At 39.2% G+C, this 20201-nt stretch overlaps 1 protein-coding gene across 2 annotated transcripts; it reads right to left on the minus strand.

The window, feature by feature from the left end:
• Positions 1 to 450: 450 nt before the first annotated feature.
• CCDC47 (coiled-coil domain containing 47) lies at positions 451 to 20200 on the minus strand. 2 transcript variants are annotated; one of them, XM_004432647.3, is made up of 13 exons: positions 20010 to 20200; positions 13967 to 14235; positions 13078 to 13185; positions 12397 to 12571; positions 10660 to 10781; positions 10367 to 10432; positions 9079 to 9180; positions 8759 to 8869; positions 7679 to 7764; positions 6261 to 6319; positions 5841 to 5950; positions 5458 to 5625; positions 451 to 995 (listed from the first exon to the last, which is right to left on the minus strand). In XM_004432647.3, the coding sequence occupies exons 2-13, from the start codon at positions 14228 to 14230 to the stop codon at positions 915 to 917; spliced, it is 1452 nt and encodes a 483-aa protein (XP_004432704.1). In that variant the 5' UTR covers positions 14231 to 14235; positions 20010 to 20200; the 3' UTR covers positions 451 to 914. The 2 variants fall into 2 exon arrangements, with proteins under 2 accessions (XP_004432704.1, XP_087297538.1); XM_087441412.1 differs by lacking the exon at positions 20010 to 20200 and adding an exon at positions 19393 to 19791.
• Between the last annotated feature and the right edge of the window lies 1 nt (position 20201).

Here is a 20201-nt window from a genome sequence, read left to right on the forward strand (position 1 = left end):
GGAAGAGATAAAAGCAGAAAGAGAAGCAAAGGGATACAGCCATAAAACAGAGGATAGAGCTTCTCCATGAACATCAAGAGGTTGCAGCAACCAAGAAGGAAAACATTTGTGACTTCACATAGACCACTGATCTGATCTAGGTGAAGCAGTTAATCTTTCATGCATTTTTTACTCAAGAAAAACATACAACCACTTAAAATACAGCATTCACATTGTTATTAGCTCGTGGTATCAGGTAGGGAGAAAACTGTGCTCCTCTACTACCTATCCCTAGAATTTCCCATGTACATGTAAGTATTCTAAAGCCTCCAGATATCCTATAATACTGTCATCAGCACCTCCTACCTACAAAACATATACTGAACTATATTATATTTTGAGTCTCTGAAATTTCAATACCACATAGTGTTCTAAATTTTACTTTTTTACAAGTTTAATGTAGACACAGAAGAAAACACCAAGCAATTTTATTGTGCAATTCCAATAGTTATTTGTGGAATCTTGGTTTCGAGTCAGTCTTCATAGCCATTTCAACTGCCTAGTTTAAACAAAAAGCAATAATCTATATATCTATAAATTTCATGATATTTCTTCAAACATCAAAGCACTAAAAGTACTGATGAATCATGTTATAATTTAAAAAATATTTTAAAATTACACAGATTTCATATATCATTCCTTTTATAAAATAATCAAAGTAATTGATTATCTGGAAGAAAATTACTGAAACAGAGTCCTTCCAATGTATCTATAACCTCTGTAAAACTCCAAACTAAAAACAGAACAGATGATGAAATAATTTCTCAGTCGCTGGGAGTGTTTGAACTTTAAGATGAGAAAGGGACTGGTATTTTTTGTTTCCTGTGAATTCAGAGCTTACAGGTGGCATCAGGACTCAGATCTCCGGGATGACTTTACATAGCTTTCACTTTGATTTGCTTCATTTTCATTTGCTTCTTCTCCAGTTTCTTTTGCTCACGCCTCAAGGCAGCTTCCTAGAGAGAAAGGGGGAATCCAAACTAAACTGTAAGCACATGTTAAAAAAAAAATCAAAACTAGAATACTGCCTATATTTTATTCAAAAACCTAGGCTTGCTCCATATATAACATTCCAGAAAATAGTTACAAAAATCTCTAATATTTATGTTTGTTAACGAAAATTAACTTGAAATGAAGCAAAGGTAACCAAAATCTCATTAGAAAGAAACTAAACACTATATTTAAGCAGGCTTTGTTATTCTGGTCTGATTTTCCCTATACCCAGGAAACACTAGCCCAACTTGCATCATAATATTTATATGTACCTGCCAAAGATTTGAGCTTCAGTTCAGAAAACCTTAAGATCATGTTTGATCAGGTTATTAATTGTAAATCTCTTCTTATTAGCATAGATTTTACACCTGAGCACAATACTTCAATTCATAATGTTCAATTGGGAATTTTTATCATATTTTTTTAAGGAATTAGGAGGTTATGTACAAGGAGAGAAAGAAGCTTCAAACACACTATATTTTAGGGCCGGCCCCATGGCTTAGCGTTAAGTGCGTGCGCTCCGCTGCTGGCAGTCCGGGGTTCGGATCCCGGGCGCGCACCGACGCACCGCTTCTCCGGTCATGCTGAGGCCATGTCCCACATACAGCAACTAGAAGGATGTGCAGCTATGACATACAACTATCTACTGGGGCTTTGGGGGGAAAATAAATAAAAATTATAAAAAAAACAAAAAAACACTATATTTTAGCAGCAAAAGTCACTGGTTATTATTACATGTACTGAGGGAAGCCTTAGAGGCCAAGTCAAAGTATGACTTCACTTTGGTTATTAGTAGTCATATTTGATTAAAGCTTTTTTCAGCTGCAATCTCAAACTGAATTTTTTATTTTATTTTATTTTATTTTTTTTTATTTTTTTTTTTTTAAAGATTTTATTTATTTTATTTTTTGCCCCCAAAGCCCCAGTAGATAGTTGTATGTCATAGCTGCACACCCTTCTAGTTGCTGTATGTGGGACTCGGCCTCAGGATGGACAGAGAAGTGGTGCCTCGATGCGCACCCGGGATCCGAACGCGGGCCGCCAGCATCGCAGCGCGCGCACTTAACCACCAAGCCACAGGGCCGGCCCTATTTTATTTTATTTATTTATTTTTTCCCCCAAAGCCACAGTAGATAGTTATACGTCATAGCTGCACATCCTTCTAGTTGCTGTACAAACTGAATTTTTTTTAGGGGTTTGGGGTAAAAATGTTGTGAGAAATATACTCCTAAACTGGTACAGGATTGAGAAAATATGGAAGAGGAAAAGCAGAAGCACATAATATATACATAATTCTTGATAGTATAACAACTTATGTTTCAAAGGGTGATTTGCAGATTCGTGGTTTGGGAACTATTATCAAGCACTAGATACCAAAAAACTGTCCACCTACACAGCAGTATAAGCCTGACTGTTTATCCACGCATAGCTGTATAAGTATTGTATAAGTATCTTGAAGAACTGAACCACCATTGTTAACACTGCTTTTATGGGAAAACGCATTCTGAGTTTAGGTTCACAAAGGCAGGAATGAACCCACCTCCTTTGGGAGCTGCTGCCTCCCATGAGGGCTCAATAGCAAGCAAGTAGCAATAGCATATACAGTCAGCCCTCTGTAGCCGCGGGTTCTCCATCCACAGATTCAACCAACCACGGATTGAAAAGCCTATGACGGTTGCGTCTGTACTGAACATGTACAGGCTTTTTTTTCTAGTCATTATTCTGTAAACAATACAGTATAATAACTATTTATATAGCATTTACATTGTATTAGGTATTATAAGTAGTATAGAGATGATTTAAAGTGTACAGGAGGATGTGCGTAGGTTATATGCAAATACTTCGCCATTTTATAGTACAAGGGACTTGCGTATCTGTGGATTTTGATATCTGCGGGGGTCCTGACACCACTCCCCTATGGATACCAAGGGACAAATGTATGTCAAAAGCTATACTCTGGGCCGGCCCCGTGGCTTAGTGGTTAAGTGCGTGCGCTCCGCTGCTGGCGGCCCGGGTTCGGATCCTGGGCGCGCACTGAGGCACTGCTTCTCCGGCCATGCTGAGGCGGCGTCCCACATACAGCAACTAGAAGGCTGTGCAACTATGACATACAACTATCTACTGGGGCTTTGGGGGGAAAAAGGGAAAAAAAAAAAGGAGGAGGATTGGCAACAGATGTTAGCTCAGGGCCGGTCTTCCTCAGCAAAAAGAGGAAGATTGGCACGGATGTTAGCTCAGGGCTGATCTTTCTCATAAAAAAAAAAAAAAAGAAAGACACTTTCTTGAAAGATTGCTATATCTTTAATATGAAAAGTTGCAGAACCCTATTTGTAAGATGATCTACATTAAGAAAAGGATTATGTACACTAAACATATATATAGCTGGGAAACTAAATAAAAAATATAGTGTTAATGGTGGTTACCTTTAGTGATGGGAGTTGTCGGAAGTATTATATTACTTTCATAGGTAGAATTAAAGTTAATTTTAGCTTCTATATATATGTTTCTGTATATTTTTCAACTTAAATATATAAGAAGAAAAAACAAAGCTATACTAGTAGTGGCAGGAAGGTCCAGATAATTTGTATTAATGAGCCATTCAAGTCAGAAACTGACTACAGGTTTTCTGTTTGTTTGTTTCCTTTCCCATTTAGTTCACTGGATCCCTTCATAAGGTACAGCAGCCTAGCTACTAGAAAGTGGTGGTTCTAAAAAAATATATACATGGTTTACGCTTACAAGCAGCTTACAGTATAAACCAAGCTATGTTCTGTGCACACCCCTCTCCCCCTTCTTAAACCTATTATAGTTTCAAACCCCAGAAAGTACTGGAGAGGGGCCGGCCCAGTGGCGTAGTGGTTAAGTTCGGTGCACTCTGCTTCAGCAGCCTGGGTTCACGGGTTCAGATCCCGGGTGTGGACCTACATCACTCATAAAGCCATGCTGTGGTGGTGCTCCACATACAAAACAGAGGAAGATTGGCACAGATGTTAGCTTAGGGCCAGTCTTCCTCAGGCAAAAAGAGGAAGATTGGCAATGGAAGAACTGGAGAACTTTTTTAATAGAAAAACTAAAGGCATTATCTACTAATGATTTCATGTAGATTCTCCCAGCATATTCATTAAAAAGCCATTTTTATTTATAAAGACAATTGCATAAACACAGAGCTCTATTTTCAGGGGAAAAATACCCATCAACTAAACCAAACCAAAACCAAATCGAACAAAAAATGATGAGAAAGGATAAGATGGGAGGAGGCCCGTAGTATCCCAGGCACTTCACTCAAAAGCATTAATGACTCTACTGTCAACTCAAGTGCCACACAGCGGCTCACTTTTTCTTGGCAGCATGCCTCCCCACGTCTAAGAATTTTCTTCAATCTTCGAGATTATTCTCATTAAAATTCACATCTCCCAGAACATTGTTCTCCTTCTCTTTTTTGACCAGCATTTACAATGTTTAAAATTTTAGAGCTGGACTATAGCATCTTATTTCATAGAAACATGAGAACATGCTGATATTTGAAACATATACTACAGCATAAAAAGAGATTCTAGGTATATAAAAAACAGAAAACAAAAATACAAACAAAAAATATTACAATTTTCTAGTTCTATAATCAAATTTAAAATTTTATTTTTGTTGTTAGTGCCATTGAATCGATTCTGACTCCTAGCGATCCTGTGTACAGCAGAGTAGAACCCTGCTCAGTCTTTTTGTGCCATGCTCTCACTTTCTGGCGCTATATCAGAGAGTGCTCTCCTGCTATTCATAGGGTTTTCCTGGCCAATTTTTTTGGAAGTGAGTGGCCAGGTCCTTCTTTCTAGTCTGTCTTAGCCTGGAAGCTCTGCTGAAACCTGTCCACCATGGGTGACCCTGCTGGTATCTGAAATACTGGTGGCATAGCTTTCAGCATCACAGCAACATGCAGCCACCACAGTATGACAACCAATAGATGGGTGGTGTGGTTCCCTGACAGGGAAATGAACCCGGGCCTCAGCAGTGAGAGTGCCGAATCTTAACCACTAGACCACCAGGGATAAGTTTAAAATTTTATAAAACAAGTTTATTTGGACCATAGGGCACATGTGCTGGCTTCTATTAAAATTTCTAATTTCTTTCTGCCTCAGTAAGTGTTTGGCTTGAAAGATGACAGTGGAACTTTAAAAATGGGATTGTGCTGGGGGAACAGGATAATGCACATCATTCTCCAGGCTCACAGACTCAATCTAACATGGTTTAACAGGAAGGATTTATTCTTCTTTATAGTGCTATCAACTAACAAAATGTCCCAAAGGCTGAGAAAAAGCTAAACTTTTAGCCTGTGTACATTCTTGCATAGAATTACCTTAACACCCAATATGGCACCAATAGGCACCCTTATAAATCTAGTTTTACCTCAGTGATAAGAAAAGCTTGTCTTACCTCCAGTCTGCGCTGTTTCTCAGGATCTTCCTCATTCATGATTCGCTCCTTCTCTGCTCTTTTCTTCTCCTCACGCCGAGACTGTGCAGCTTCCTGTCTTTGCACGTGCGTCAGCTTCAAGAAGTTCTCTTCTACTCGAGCTCGGTTCTTATCTGCTTTTTGTTTGCCCTTTCCCCAAGAAACAAGGCATTTCATAAGAAATCCTTTTCAATCCAACAGAAGCAAAATTCCATTTAGTATTCTTTCATAAAACTACTCTCATGTAGCACTTTCAAGTCAACTAGCAAAGATACAATCACTGAAATCACTGATAGCTGACCACCCCCATACAGGGAAAAAAACAATAAAAGGTGCCAACTTATAATAAAGGCTGCAGGTCTTACTTCTCTGTTGAGTCGGAACTTTTTGGCTTTATCAATAGAATAAATCACCATGTTCATCAGGGGTAGCAAAGCCTCCATATCCTTTGGGTAAGTGTTACCTGAGCCAGGCACTGGAAAACAAAGCCATTTTCCTATTGAGTTAATGGCAGCATTAATACTTCTAGGTCACCCAATTCTCTTTTATTTTTTTGGTATCAATAGACTCTTTTCTCCAAGTTTCTTAGGCAGCTAAAATGCAGCAGAAAAGAGAAATCAAAATACATAAAAAGATCTCTTATTGAAGAAACTCAAAAACCAATAAGCAGGCATAGGGTTAGTTTTAATGTAGTTTTTTATAGCTATCTTTTAGGAAGGAACGATACTGTCTGTAAGATCATCTCAAAGAAAACAAAGAATCCAGACAAGACACAGAACACTTACCATTAAATGTAAACAATAGTGTCCTCTTAGTGTCAGGTAGCTTTAAAGGCTGACCTTCCCTGTCATAAAAGAAAAAGCTATTTAGAAAGAACATGAGAGATATTTTCCACGCACGTTAAGTCACCCAATTCACTTAGATGAACAGATTCCTGCAAATAATCAGCACAGTATTTGGCTTGGCATCCCCAAGTCAAATACAATCTCAGAGCCCGAAGGAGCTTTACAGGTCATCTGGTCTACTCTTCTATCTGATGGATGCATTCCCAAGTGATCTTTATTCTATACTTGAACACCTCCAGTGATGTCCCCTCCAGGCAGGATATATTCCTTCTCGCCTGGGGAACCAGAAATGAGCCTATATTTAAGTATGAGGCCCATATTTTAAATAACATTTCTGCTTATTTTGATGGATTTTTATGTTTTATTTACAACTCCTGTTCTACCTTCCTATAATGGAGCATCTTATTTTTGAGTTGGGCTCAGAATAAACTTGGAAATAATCTACTATAGCATGTATAATTTAGTTCTGACTCACCAAAGATTCTTTTGAAATCTTTGACTATCAACTCCACTCTCCTCCCTGCCCCTGACACAAAAGGCTCCATGAATGCTATAACGTGACACTTTGCCCCAGTATTGTTATTGAGTTGAGCAAGGCAAGGATGATGTAACACTATCTAAGGGCATAAGGACCTGAGTAATTTTGACACACAACTAAAATCTAGATTGGCTTTTAACTATACTCAATTCCACAGCCTATGAGAGAGTAGCCCTTAACCCAAAATTTAAGTCAGAACCAATTCTACTCCAAGGGTAAACTTAAATAGTAAGCTCTCCTGAGAGAGTACGTGAATTCAAACAACAAATTTAAGCCCTGAATGTGTACATTCAAACAATATTACTATAAAGTCAGAAATTCTATGGGCATTGAGGGCGTCTAATAATATACTAGGAAAGAACATAATCACCCAATAACTCAAAGAAGGAAGCCAGAAAAGGCCACGAATTACAACACACACAGATGTGCAATCAATCAAAAACACAAGTCAAACATCAGATTCATACCATAAATTAAAAAAGAAAAAGAAAAAAAAAAGAACCTAGACTACAAAGGACAAAGACATTAGCAACTGCATTTTCTTAGCATTAGCCATTCCATAAGATTCTCATTCACCTCACCAAGTGCGTGGTACATATATGTGGCGACACATGCAAACTGGGGAGGTTTATTTGTCTCCCACTGGTTTTCAATTACCTTCACGATGCGTGCAGTGATGTGATGCAAAGGAAAACTTAGATGCCTGTCACCAACTTCCCTCACTTATTTGGTAAGGGAAATTGCAGAAGCACCTTGCAAGTATTTCAACACAGAAAGCTAGTGAGAAAAATTAATTTCAGTATTTTTATCTCATACGTACTCTTGCATAATTTTTGGACCAGAGAACTGGTCTGAGAAATGAATGGATTCAATCTTGTCAGCATAGTGTGTAAGAAAGTGAACCATCTGAAATAAAGAAAAGAAAATTTTTTTAAAGTAGGGTTTGATGCATTTCCCTTTTTACATAAGATATTCAGCAGAGGGCCGGCCCCGTGGCTTGGTGGTTAAGTGCGCGCGCTGCGATGCTGGTGGCCCGGGTTCGGATCCCGGGTGCGCATCGAGGCACCACTTCTCCGTTCATCCTGAGGCCGAGTCCCGCATACAGCAACTAGAAGGATGTGCAGCTACGGCATACAACTATCCACTGGGGCTTTGGGGGGAAAAATAAAATAAATAAAATCTTTAAAAAAAAAAAAAAAAAAAAGATATTCAGCAGATTCTTCAATCCTCCTTACTTCTGCACAATATCATTAAGGCTAAAGCTTTAAAAAATTAAATTTAACTGAGATAAGGAATCTCTCTACAATGAAACTAGTACCTTTCTTCGGTTACACCAATGATTACATTTCTTCTTATTGAACAGCTGAAAATATGTCTCAAAATAATGTTCTAAACAAGAATGAAAGCATGAAGATAAAATCTATAATAATTTCAGGGGATTCTTCATAAACACACCACTTTGAACTTACGTTTAGAACTGTCTTTGAGCTATCCTATATTTTTATGATAAGATGTGCTATTACCATTATACAACCAATAGAAAAAAATGGCTCTCCCAAATATCCCTCTTCTATACTAACTGATGCTAAAAAAAAAAAAAAAAAAAGGACTAAATGACATGGTGATAAGAATTAAAATTGTAGTGCTTTTCCAAAAAACCTGGAAGCCATTAGCAATCCCAGGAACAATTTTCTCTTGATTTAGAGAGAACTTCTTGACTAATCAAATTGTCTTTTTGACAAGTTAATCTATTACTTAAAGAGGTATTTTAATGTTTGTGTGGGAAAGGAATATGTAACTATTGCATTGTCATAAAATGAAGAACTTGTACAGTGTGACTTTAGAGAGAGTGCCCTGTATATGCCAAGATCTGCAAATGTACGTCTTCCATTGCATTTACCTTTGTATCCATCATTCCCTCTGTGACTTCTCCCATCTCTGACAGGATGGCCAAGGAGTCTGGAAGTCCGTACTTTGCTCCAGACTTAGGTTTGTCACTACAAAACTCACTCTGGAGGAAGAAGTAATTGAGAGCAAACATGACATTGTTATGCACGAAGACTTCTTTTTCCTCAAGAGAATATGTACTGACCTATTGCAAAGTGGTGCTTAACAACATTCAAGTGATATAATTAATTATCCTATGTTCTAAAGTTGAATGTATATGTAATAAAGAGGCATAGTTTCTGCATTTATTTGAGTTGGAACAACCTGACATACCAGATCCTGCATCTCTTTCTGCAGTCGCACCAAGGCTTTCCGAGTGCCAACAGCAAACACATAGGTGTCCATGTCTTCATCATTCATGGTCACTTTTATTTGCTTTAAAAAAAAAAAAAAAAAACAACTCACCTGCTAGCTTCTGTGATAAGCAGATTTCTAGGATGGCCCCCAAGATTCCTGCCCCCTGGTGTATACATCCTCCCCTAGAATGTAAGTGGGACTTGTGAATATGATGGGATATCACTCCCATGATTATGTTGTATAATATGGCAGAAGGTCCATGATCAGTTGACTTCGAGTTCATCAAAATGGACATTAGTCTGGATGGACTGACCTAATCAAGTGAGTCCTCAAAAGCGAGTGGGACCTACTTGAAGAAAAGAGTGTGAAAGTCTAGTATGTTTATCATGGCCCTGTTTATCATATTAACTGTATCTTATTAACTTATTGTAACTGTATCATATTAACTGTATCTTAAAATGCTTGCATCAAAAATTATCAGTATGTGGAAGAAGGGAAATGTTAATGTAGGGAAATATAGCAAAGGCTTGGCAAGACAGCAGCTGTATAAGAAAAGGTTTTCTATTCTTCCGTCATTGAGGAGAAAGTACACAAAGCAACGCCTTAGACAGCACCCAGAAAAAAGGGCTAAGAAATATAAAGAATCATGTGTTTGTTGAGGCTGTCTTTGCAGGGGGGGAAAAAAAGAGATAAAAGGATGGCTGGCTCAGAGGAAAAGAGAAGATTAAGTCTACCTCAGGAAAGAATTGAAAATAATTAAAACAACACTCTAAAGATTAATTTTTACAAAAGGATGGCTGAAGACATAGCAAAATTTCCTCCTTTCTACCTAATAAGATGGTATTTGGTAGGAGAAAGGATGACAGGATTCATAAGTGACGAGCTCTAAAATTTAGTAGATTAAATTCAGTGGTCATATCAGAAAAATTAAAATAAACAAAAGCACATACAAGGAACAGAGTTACACATGAGGGCAAACTGTCTGTGACAACTGTTTTTCCACCCATCGTCCAGGCTGATTCAGCCAATCCACCTGGTGATAGAGTATTATCTGCTTTCCTACAAAAAGCACATCTCCCCCCCACCCCATCCTTCCACAGTTGCACACTGTGTGGAAGATCTATCCAAATAAAAAGGGCCCATTTTTTGGCAAGGAACGCGAGTTGCCAGAAACACCAAACAGAATCCAGGCAAGAAATGGAATAAGCTCTAAGAAGTTAAAAATTCAATGTGTATAGAGAAAACCAGCAGGAAGAATACGTACCACTTGATCACACACTGGCCTCATCATCCGGGCTAGGACATTCAGTAAGTCTTGTCTCTTAAGGAACTGGAAAAACAAGAGAACAGTTGCAACTTCTACTTATGATAAAGAACAGACCTTGGAGGGGAATCAAATGCTTCATCAAATACACTCTACATTTGCCAGTCAGGAGAAAGATGATTTTTAGACTTCATTTCAAGTCAAACATGAAAGGATGAGACACTAAACTTAAAGGATTTGGAATCAGGCTGGAAAAAATGAAAGGAAGATATACATTATACCATTATACTTACCCTCAGCTGGATAAGCATTCCCTCACAACACACTCGACCAGAACACCACAGGTTGTAGATATGCTCATTCTCCTGGTTTAGCTTTCCTGTACTTGTGGCTTCTTTGTTAGTTCCATCATCCCCTAGGGGTAAAACCACTTAATGTGATTCACTGAAAATGTTGGGGCCTAATCACCACACCCTCCTCCACCTTGATCCCAAAATGATCATAGCTTTAGGGTAGCAACACTTCGCTATCATAGAGAACTCTCCTTTGGACATAGATTACAATAGATAGGAATTGTTACTTTTACTTTTAAAACTCTTTATTGTCTCCATAAAAAAATTATGACTCTAGCATTACTTTTATGTCCTTGTTAGTTAATGACAATCAGCCTGGAGTATAAATTTCTCAAGAGTAGATACAAAATGGAGGAAAGTCAGTTTAAATGTCTCTGCCAAAAGTTAAAAAACCTATGCAGTGAATAAAATATATCAATACAATCAATTCAACACTCCCACGCTGTGCCTCCTCTGAGTTAACTTTAACTAAGTTTGCTTTTCCAGCAGCAAAACGATAACAGTGGTATTAAGAGTTGTATTTTATATTTAGAAAAAGCTCAAATTCCAATCATTTCCTCTCTTCATTTAATCATTAAGTGTATAAAAGAAATTATTCAACCTCAGAAGGTAAAGCAGATTGATACACCAAATGAAAACACGAGGGGGAGTGGAAGGCATTAAAGTCTACTTATTTTTTTCCCTAATTTCTGGGTCAAAAAGTACTCTGAAATACCATGGTGCAGCTCTTTCTGCTGAAAGAGCATGGACTTGGGAAACAATAGTCTAGGTTCTAATATCATGGTTGCAACTTAATAGCTTAGGCAAGCTTTAACATTCTGGAAGTCAGTTCCCTCCTTAGGAAAATAGAAACTATATCCAACTGACACTGTTGTTACAAAGATTAAATAAGAAACAATGTATGCAAAGCACCTAGCACACATGTCTGCTAAAGAGCAGAGTAGATGGACACTTGCTTACTATTAAAGGGAAACAAAGTGTTACAAGCCAAACAGAGGTGAAGGTAGTAAGTCCACCTTACTCCCTACACTACACAACTACAGGGGTTCCTCTAAGGTACTTCAATGTATACCTCTTCAGTGGATCAAAACTAAAGCGCCCAGAACCTGAGGGAATTTTGAGAGATTTCTAATCTCTAAAGGGTGAATTGAGGGCCGGCCCCGTGGCTTGGCGGTTAAGTGCGTGCGCTCTGATGCTGGCGGCCCGGGTTCGGATCCCGGGCGCGCACTGACGCACTGCTTCTCCGGCCATGCTGGGGCCGCGTCCCACATACAGCAACTGGAGGAATGTGCAACTATGACATGCGGCTATCTGCTGGGGCTTTGGGGGGAAAATAAATAAATTAATAAAGGGTGAATTGAAAGCATTTATCAAGCTACCTAAAATGTCAAAATTCCTTGCTTTCGGCCAGGCTTTTATCAACTTGTTTTGATAACATGATTATTTCACTCTAATCAGATGTTTAGCAACTATTGATTAATGAAAGATGAGGAAATTATTTCATAAATGCAATTTATTCAGTATATAAAACCTAACAAAAATGGGATCCTTGAGAGAAAATAAATCATCCTCTCCAAGAGTCCATGAAAGCAGTCAGATGCTTACACTGAGGGGCATAAACAGTTCTTACCAGATGGTTTTCAAGCAGACAGCTGGACTTGTATTAGCCTAACTTACCTACTAAAGTAAAGTTGCTCTCCAAAAGCTCTCTATGAGTGTTAAACCAGGCCTGAGCAAGGCGACTGTTTTTATTCTTTCCAATAATATAATTCATGATGTAGGCAAGCAGACCAGTCACCATCAAAATTTCTAGATAGTAACTCTCCCAACTGTTCTGGAGGTGTGCAGGAACCTAGAGAAGAATAATCATTCCATTTAATGTTAGCTGAGGCTGAAGGACGGAGTCTAACTCATGGGATGAAGAAGAATGAGAAAACCCATGAACAGAGGTATTCTAGATTACTGTCACTGAATATGGTTATACTTCTGAAAAATATGCCCATTTTGGTTTTCTAGGTTAGCTTTGTGAAAGATTCTTTAAGGAAACGTGAGGATAATCAAATGGGATGAAAAGCTGGAAAGTCTTTCATATCCAACTTGATTCTGCACCCCACCCCAAAACAAATTCAATGTCTATCCTCTTCATCATTTCTTGACAAATAAAACTAGGAGGCCCAGAATAAAAAATAGGGGTTACTTCTCTAGGTGTGTGGCATTTTAATAGAATTGATGTCAAACTCTTTCAAAGCTCCCACTATTACATCGACACCAGCTATATGTCACCAATTATATTTCTGGGATTAATGAAAGCAAGATATTTTGTTTGTTAGTTTGGAATTCAGAATCCTGAATACCTACATCAACAATTGTTATTGGGTCTTTATTTTTGCTAGAAGAAGTATCTGGTTTGTCTTCATAACCTTCAAATTCTTCATCATCATATGGCTCACTCTCGGTATCTCCCTCCTACAAAAATGAGGCACAATCTGTTTTCCCCTCCAAATGTCACCAGCAATTGTATCTCATTTTTGCAAGCAACACTTGGAGAGGAAAACAGAACAGGTAAGCAGCTGAGCACAGAACACAGAGATATTACATGTTTTTTAATGATGACTCTCCATGCTTTTGAACCCTCAGTTCTAAATGATACAATTCCAGGGCAGCCCCGTGGCTTAGCGGTTAAGTGCGTGCGCTCCGCTACTGGTGGCCCGGGTTCGGATCCTGGGCACGCACCATCGCACCGCTTCTCTGGCCATGCTGAGGCCGCGTCCCACATACAGCAACTAGAAGGCTGTGCAACTATGACATACAACTATCTACTGGGGCTTTGGGGAAAAAAAAAAAAGGAGGAGGATTGGCAATAGATGTTAGCTCAGAGCCGGTCTTCCTCAGCAAAAAGAGGAGGATTAGCATGGATGTTAGCTCAGGGCTGATCTTCCTCACCGAAAAAAAAAAAAAAGATATAATTCCCACTTACACACAGTATCTATTCTCCATCCCTTCCCCCAGACAGGCTCTCCATAGAGGAGAAAAATACAATTTATTCTTAGATCAATGTAAAAGGTGGCAACATACCGCAAAACATTTAGAAGAGCTCCACCTACTGAATAAAAATGAAGATACCAGAGAGTAAAGTAAAGGTTCTACTTAGACCTGAGTCTTACCTTTAATATCTGGGAAAAGTGCTAGTTAAGAACTTTTCCCATCCTTCCAATTTCCCAAGAAATCAATAAAAAAAAAACCTCACCTGGGTATCTGCATCTTCAAAATCTCCTTCTTGGTTTTCATCCTGCCCTTCTAACTCCACAGTGGTCTCGTCTTCATCATCTTCAGTGGTTATCACCCGTTGAGGAGATTCAGTAACAGAATCTTCTGTGACATCCTCAAATTCAGCAAAGTCATTATCATCATACTCTACTATGTCTTCCTCATCCTCAAAATCATCAAACTTGGCTTCAGAGACACTCCCAAACACCAGAAGGACAACACAGAAAGCGTGGAAGGCTTTCATCGCACCTTAAAAATGAGTTTAAAAAAACCTAAATGGACTGCCATTCTACATATACCGATCAAAATTTGTAAATAGTTAAAAAATATATCTACGACTCTCTCCTGCTTTTCTCTTATTTAACACTATTCATTTCAGATAGCATTATATAAAGAACAGTGAGGTGACGGTCAAGAGGCTGGGTTCTAGTCTGGACTCTGTCTCTAGTTATCTGTAAAACCTTGGACAAGTCATTTAATTTCTTTAGGTTGGTTTCCATTTACACTGTGTATTCAGTAAGAATTTCTTGAGAGTCTATAAAAAGCTTTATATAGGAACTGGGAAGAGGTATAATAAAATAAGAATGAGATGCAACTATTTATCTGTTAGTGGTAACAAAAATAATACATGTATAGAAAAGCCATTCATCCTTAGATCAACTTTATGTGTGAATATGTGAACATCATCATCATCATAAAATCAAACATTTAAGACACGAAGTGCTAGGCCCTGTCCTAAAGGCTTTACAAAAAGCAACTAATTTAACCCTCATAACAACCCTTTGAGGAAAGTAGCATTATTAACATCCCCATTTCACAGATAAGGAAAATGAAGCACAGAGATGCTAATAAGTAATACAACTACCAAGGGACACAGAGCTGTGATTTGATCCTCATTTTGCCTCCAGAATCTCTGCTATGAACTACTTCTCAGGCTGCTTCTCAAATGTAAGCCGGTGGCTGTGATTTTTTATTACTTACTTAAAGTAGTAATTTTTTGCTAACAAAATTGTTCCTAGTGTGTATGATGGAATTAAATACATCAGCATTTCATAGCTTTCTGAAAAGAGCACTAGGTATTCCACCACCTAAACAAGTTTTTCAACCAACAAATATAGTGAAATCTGATCTGTGACAAAAATGTACCAAACGATACGAAAACATGGAGGACAATGAAATCTTACCAAACACGTAAGGCTTTACAAAAAAAGGGAGAACATTTGAGCAAGAGTTTGAAGAGTAGTTCGATTTCAACCATCAAATCTATTTAGGCTGTATTTCTAGTCCTCCCTCTCATCTAACCACCAGTCCTGTATCATCAATTGTCTAACAGACATGCCCATTTTGATGCCCTACAAACTTTTTCTGTACAGGGTCACATAGTAAATATTTCAGGCTTTGTGGGCCACATACTGGTCTCTGTTGCATATTCTTCATTTTAAAAACAACTCTTTAAAAATGTAAAAACCATTCTTAGTTCACAGGTTGTATAAAAACAGTCCACTTCTCAGGCTGTAGTCTGCTGAACTCTGCCCTCCGATCATCTCACAATCAACAGGTACCTGAATTTCTCTATTAGTATCAATCCTATTTTCTAGTCTTACTTGTTGAAAAGAGCAAGATATCTAACTTCTCATTTTCTTTTCCCTTTGAAATCTAATTAGCCATCAAATCCTAGTGTTTCCTTCTTTGATTCCCAAAGCCATCTCGATAATCCAAGTTATCGCCACCTGCTGAAGAACCACAGCATTATCTTAAATGGTCTCCCCTGTCTCAACTCTCTCCCTACTTCTCCTCCCTAAAAACCACCATCATCTTCCTAATGTACTTTTGTTACATTAGGATTCAATAACCATCAAAGATTGACCAATTCCTGCAGAATAATATAAAAACTTCTCTGGCTTTCACTGCTTTTCATAAAGTGATCTTGCCATATCTAATCAAATGCACCTTCACTGAGCACATCACCACGTCAGGTACTACACCAAAAGAAGTAAAACACAATTTCTGAATAATCATAAGTTTACACAAGAATTTAGCTTCAAGGATATGTGTTACAGTATTACTTATGATAGTAAAATAATCTGAAACTGTTAGGTTAAACTATGGGGTACATATCAAAAACAAATTTACTTTTTGTCCATTAAAAATTGTTAAAAATAGGGCCGGCCCCGTGGCTTAGCGTTCAACTATCCACTGGGGCTTTGGGGGGAACATAAATGAATAAATTAATTAAAATCTTAAAAAAAAAATTTTGTTAAAAATGAAGTTATTAGAACCCATGTTGTTTTAGAAGCAAATACACATAAACAAAAGGTTTAGAAGGACATATATCTACATATAAGTAGTAATTATTTTGTATGGTAGGATTATGGGCATTTTTATTTATATTTTTCTAATCTTCCTTTGATGTGATTTTGTAATAAAAAGAAAAAGTTCTTTAAAAAATAAAAAAGCATTGTTCCTATACTCAAGAAAGGCACTGGAGACTGAGGAATAGTTATAGCATAGAGGCCTAAAACAGCGTATTTTAGGAGTTTGGTATGATGGAGCACTGGGTTTGTAGACCAAGTGAGGGAAATGAGGCTAGAAAAGCCAGCAGGGGGCAGATCATGAAGATCCTTACTTAAATACTACACTAAGAAGTTCGGATAATTAGAATCAACTAAACAATTTAAGTAGGAGAGTGACACTATCAGATTTGCAATTTAAACCTGACAGCTCGGGCCGGCCCCGTGGCTTAGCGGTTAAGTGCGTGCACTCCGCTGCTGGCGGCCCGGGTTCAGATCCTGGGCGCGCACTGATGCACCGCTTCTCCGGCCATGCTGAGGCCGCGTCCCACATACAGCAACTAGAAGGATGTGCAGCTATGACATACAACTATCTACTGGGGCTTTGGGGGGAAAAATAAATAAATAAATAAAATTAAACCTGACAGCTCATACAGAGTGAATAATTGGAGAAAGGCATCTGAGGCACGGAAAATAGGAAGTGGCTGAGATAGTTAGCCAAGAGATAAAACAGGATTGAACTGGCAGTGGTACTGGGAATGAACAGGAAAACAGCTTTGACAGATATTTAAGAATTACACTTGTTAGCATAAAGTCATTGGACATAGGGAATGTAAGAAAGGAAGATCTGGGGTGATTCCAAGTTTTGGCTTGATAAACAGCTGGACAAAGTCATCTTTGAGATAAAGAACAACAAAGGAGGAAAAAATTGGGGAGGAAAGGAAATAAATTAAATTTAGTACCTGTTGAAAAATTGTGGAGTGAAAACAAACACTCCAACAATTTGGAGTGTTTTCAAGCAGTACGTTAGATGATTAACATATCTCTTAATTTTCACAATATCCCTAAAAGGTATTATAACCTATTTTTACAGAGGAAGAAAAGGAAGTAGTTAGAAATGTTAAGTTTGGAGTTCAGGATACAAGCCTCAGCTGGAAATAGAGAAGGCATGGGAATGGATGAGATCCCCAGAGAGTATTAAGAGATAGGTTTAAAAAAAAAAAAAAAAGCACCAAAAAGTCTTGAAACAAATCACAACAGCTAAGAGTTGGGCATAATAGAAAGAACTGGAATGGGAAACTAAGAAGGAATGGTTAGAGAAAAAGAAGAGACTCTGGCCAAAGTGGTATCATAGATGTCAAAGGAAAAGCATATTTCTAAGAAGGAAACAGAGCTCAGTTTCAATTACCTCAGAAAGTTCAAGTGAGCTATGGACCAAAAATTTCCAAATGTTAACAAGGAGATCATTATTGGCAACTGCAAGGAAGTGGTGAGGATAGAAGCCAGAATGCAGGCAGTTGAGTACTCATGGAGGTGAGTGGGTGGCAAAAAGGAGTATGTACTACTCTTTCAAGGTGCTCTGGGAGAGTGAATATTCTCTATCTCATATTTACGACACCGTAAATTCTTAAAGGAATCAGTTCAATATCAAAGGTTATTGCCCAATACTTGCACCCCACAATTACTCAAATATTCTTAGAATTGGACAAAGTTCATAAATTTTGAAAGGTGCAAATGACTTGAGAAATGCTATAAAGGATAGGCCAATAGTATATCCTTTCCAGTATTTGATCTTTTTTGTGTGTGTGTGTGAGGAAGATCAGCCATCAGCTAATAACATCCATGCTAATCCTCCTCTTTTTGCTGAGGAAGACCGGCTCTGAGCTAACATCTATTGTCAACCCTCCTCCTTTTTTTTTCCCCCAAAGCCCCAGTAGATAGTTGTATGTCATAGTTGCACATCCTTCTAGTTACTGTATGTGGGACACGGCCTCAGCATGGGGGGAGAAGCGGTGCGTCGGTGTGCGCCCGGGATCCGAACCCGGGCCGGCAGTAGCGGAGCGCGAGCACTTAACCGGTAAGCCACGGGGCTGGCCCCTAATATCTGATCTTTGAGGTTAGCACCAGGCGACATTTTATGGGAAAACACAGCTTCTTCTCAACACCAACCTCAAAGAGGTCTTCAAACATCCCTAGCTTCCTTTAATAATCTTTTATTATAGTCAAAAGTGGAAGAAATATGAAAAAGCACGTACTTGAGTGGAGTTAGATTTGGTTTAAAACATCAGCTCTACCATTTGCTAGCTATATGACCTTCGGTTAATCACTTAATATACCCTATTCCCCACATATGAAAAAGGGGTACTTATTCACTACTTGCCCTATAGGGCTGTAGCGAGTATTACAGGAGATACGTCCCTGGCACACAGAAGGCACTCCATAAATGAGTTCCCATTACTTCCTTCCCCTGTGCCTTGTGAACACCCTTTAAGATTTAATCTTCATTTTTAGTGTTTGCTTTTTCAGATCTCAGTTATAAACTTTTTCAAATAGAAGCAAATAAAGGTTAACAGTGGCACAGCCAACTTGATTAACTGCCTGCCAAAAGGTCTGATCATTTCAAATTGAATTTCCACTTAGACTGTTCACACCACAGAAGCATTTTTTTTTTTTTTTAAGATTTTATTTATTTATTTTTCCCCCCAAAGCCCCAGTAGATAGTTGTGTGTCATAGCTGCACATCCTTCTAGTTGCTGTATGTGGGACGCGGCCTCAGCATGGCCAGAGAAGCAGCGCGTCGGTGCGAGCCCGGGATCCGAACCCGGGTCGCCAGCAGTGGAGCGCGCTCACTTAACCACTAAGCCACGGGGCCGGCCCTACAGAAGCATTTCTAAGAGAACTCAGCACTGTAACAGGGCTCCTTCAAGATTATTTAGATTAAAATTATCCAAGCCATTTGCACCTTGGCCTTCCCTATTAGAAGTCTCTCTGCTGCACCTGTCACCTCATTTCTCAAATGCACAACTCCCTGCCAGGCCACCCAGTCCTGAGACTCCTGGGGCAGGGAACACACAAGCACTAACAAGTCTGGTTTGATTATCTTCTGCTAGCTCACCTGGCAGTCTCTCAGCGACTGGGTCTGGACTTAAAAATGAACGAGGAATAAGTGGGGGAATCATTCCTGGTTGCCATTTTAGATTAGGACTTTCTGACAATGGCTAGACTATGAGAATTCTGGAAATCATGTAGACATTCCCCTGTCTCCTTACACACGTTGGATAAAAACACTTCTTAGGTTAGAAACCTTCAGAGAAGACTGGCCACAGAGGTTGTTGCTTCTGTTAAACCACTCGAGTCTAGTTCTTCCCCACCATTGAGAATCAATTCAGCCTAATGTCTATACTCCGTTCTTCCTGCTGCACACTATAAGCTTCCTCTAACTTTGCCCTTCTGATTGGCATTTGCTCACAGCTCTTTGCGGAATTTCCCAAAAACCGTTAAAATCACCCCAACCCCGAAGACCAACAGAAAATGGGCCTTCGGGTGAACAAAGTTTGTTTTTAAGAAAGTCGGGAGATGTGAGAAGGCGCGGGGACCGCTGCATGTCACCACAGGCCGGACTTAGGGGGTTGAGTGGGAAACGGGACCGGGCTAGGCCACGCAACTCAGAGTCACCGCTCGGCCTGGCCCGGCTCGGCCCCACCGACTTACGCGTCACGGCCCGCTTCCTACCTGTGCTGGCGGCTAGAACCCTGCCCAGCGCTCCCGCAGCTGCCACCTCTACCTCGCCTGCCTCTCGGCCCGGCGGCCGCCTGCGCAGTCACCGCGGTTTTACCACCCCCGTTGCCTCTAGGACACAGACGGACCAGGTAGCTCAGTCACGCCTAGCCACTCTTCACGTAGCCTGCGCCATCCGTTACGTAG

This window comes from Ceratotherium simum, chromosome 16 (genome assembly GCF_057802395.1).
Source record: "Ceratotherium simum simum isolate JZ-2026a chromosome 16, ASM5780239v1, whole genome shotgun sequence".
In the NCBI taxonomy this organism is placed as follows: Eukaryota; Metazoa; Chordata; class Mammalia; order Perissodactyla; family Rhinocerotidae; genus Ceratotherium; species Ceratotherium simum.

Coding starts and splice junctions, on each gene's coding strand:
- CCDC47 (XM_087441412.1), bottom strand. CDS start 19,456: ATGATTCCCCCACTTATTCCTCGTTCATTTTTAAGTCCAGACCCAGTC. Junction 9,181..10,366: donor GGCCAGTGTGTGATCAAGTG/GTACGTATTCTT, acceptor TTTTTTTTAAAG/CAAATAAAAGTGACCATGAA. Junction 5,626..5,840: donor AGTTCCGACTCAACAGAGAA/GTAAGACCTGCA, acceptor TCTTGGGGAAAG/GGCAAACAAAAAGCAGATAA.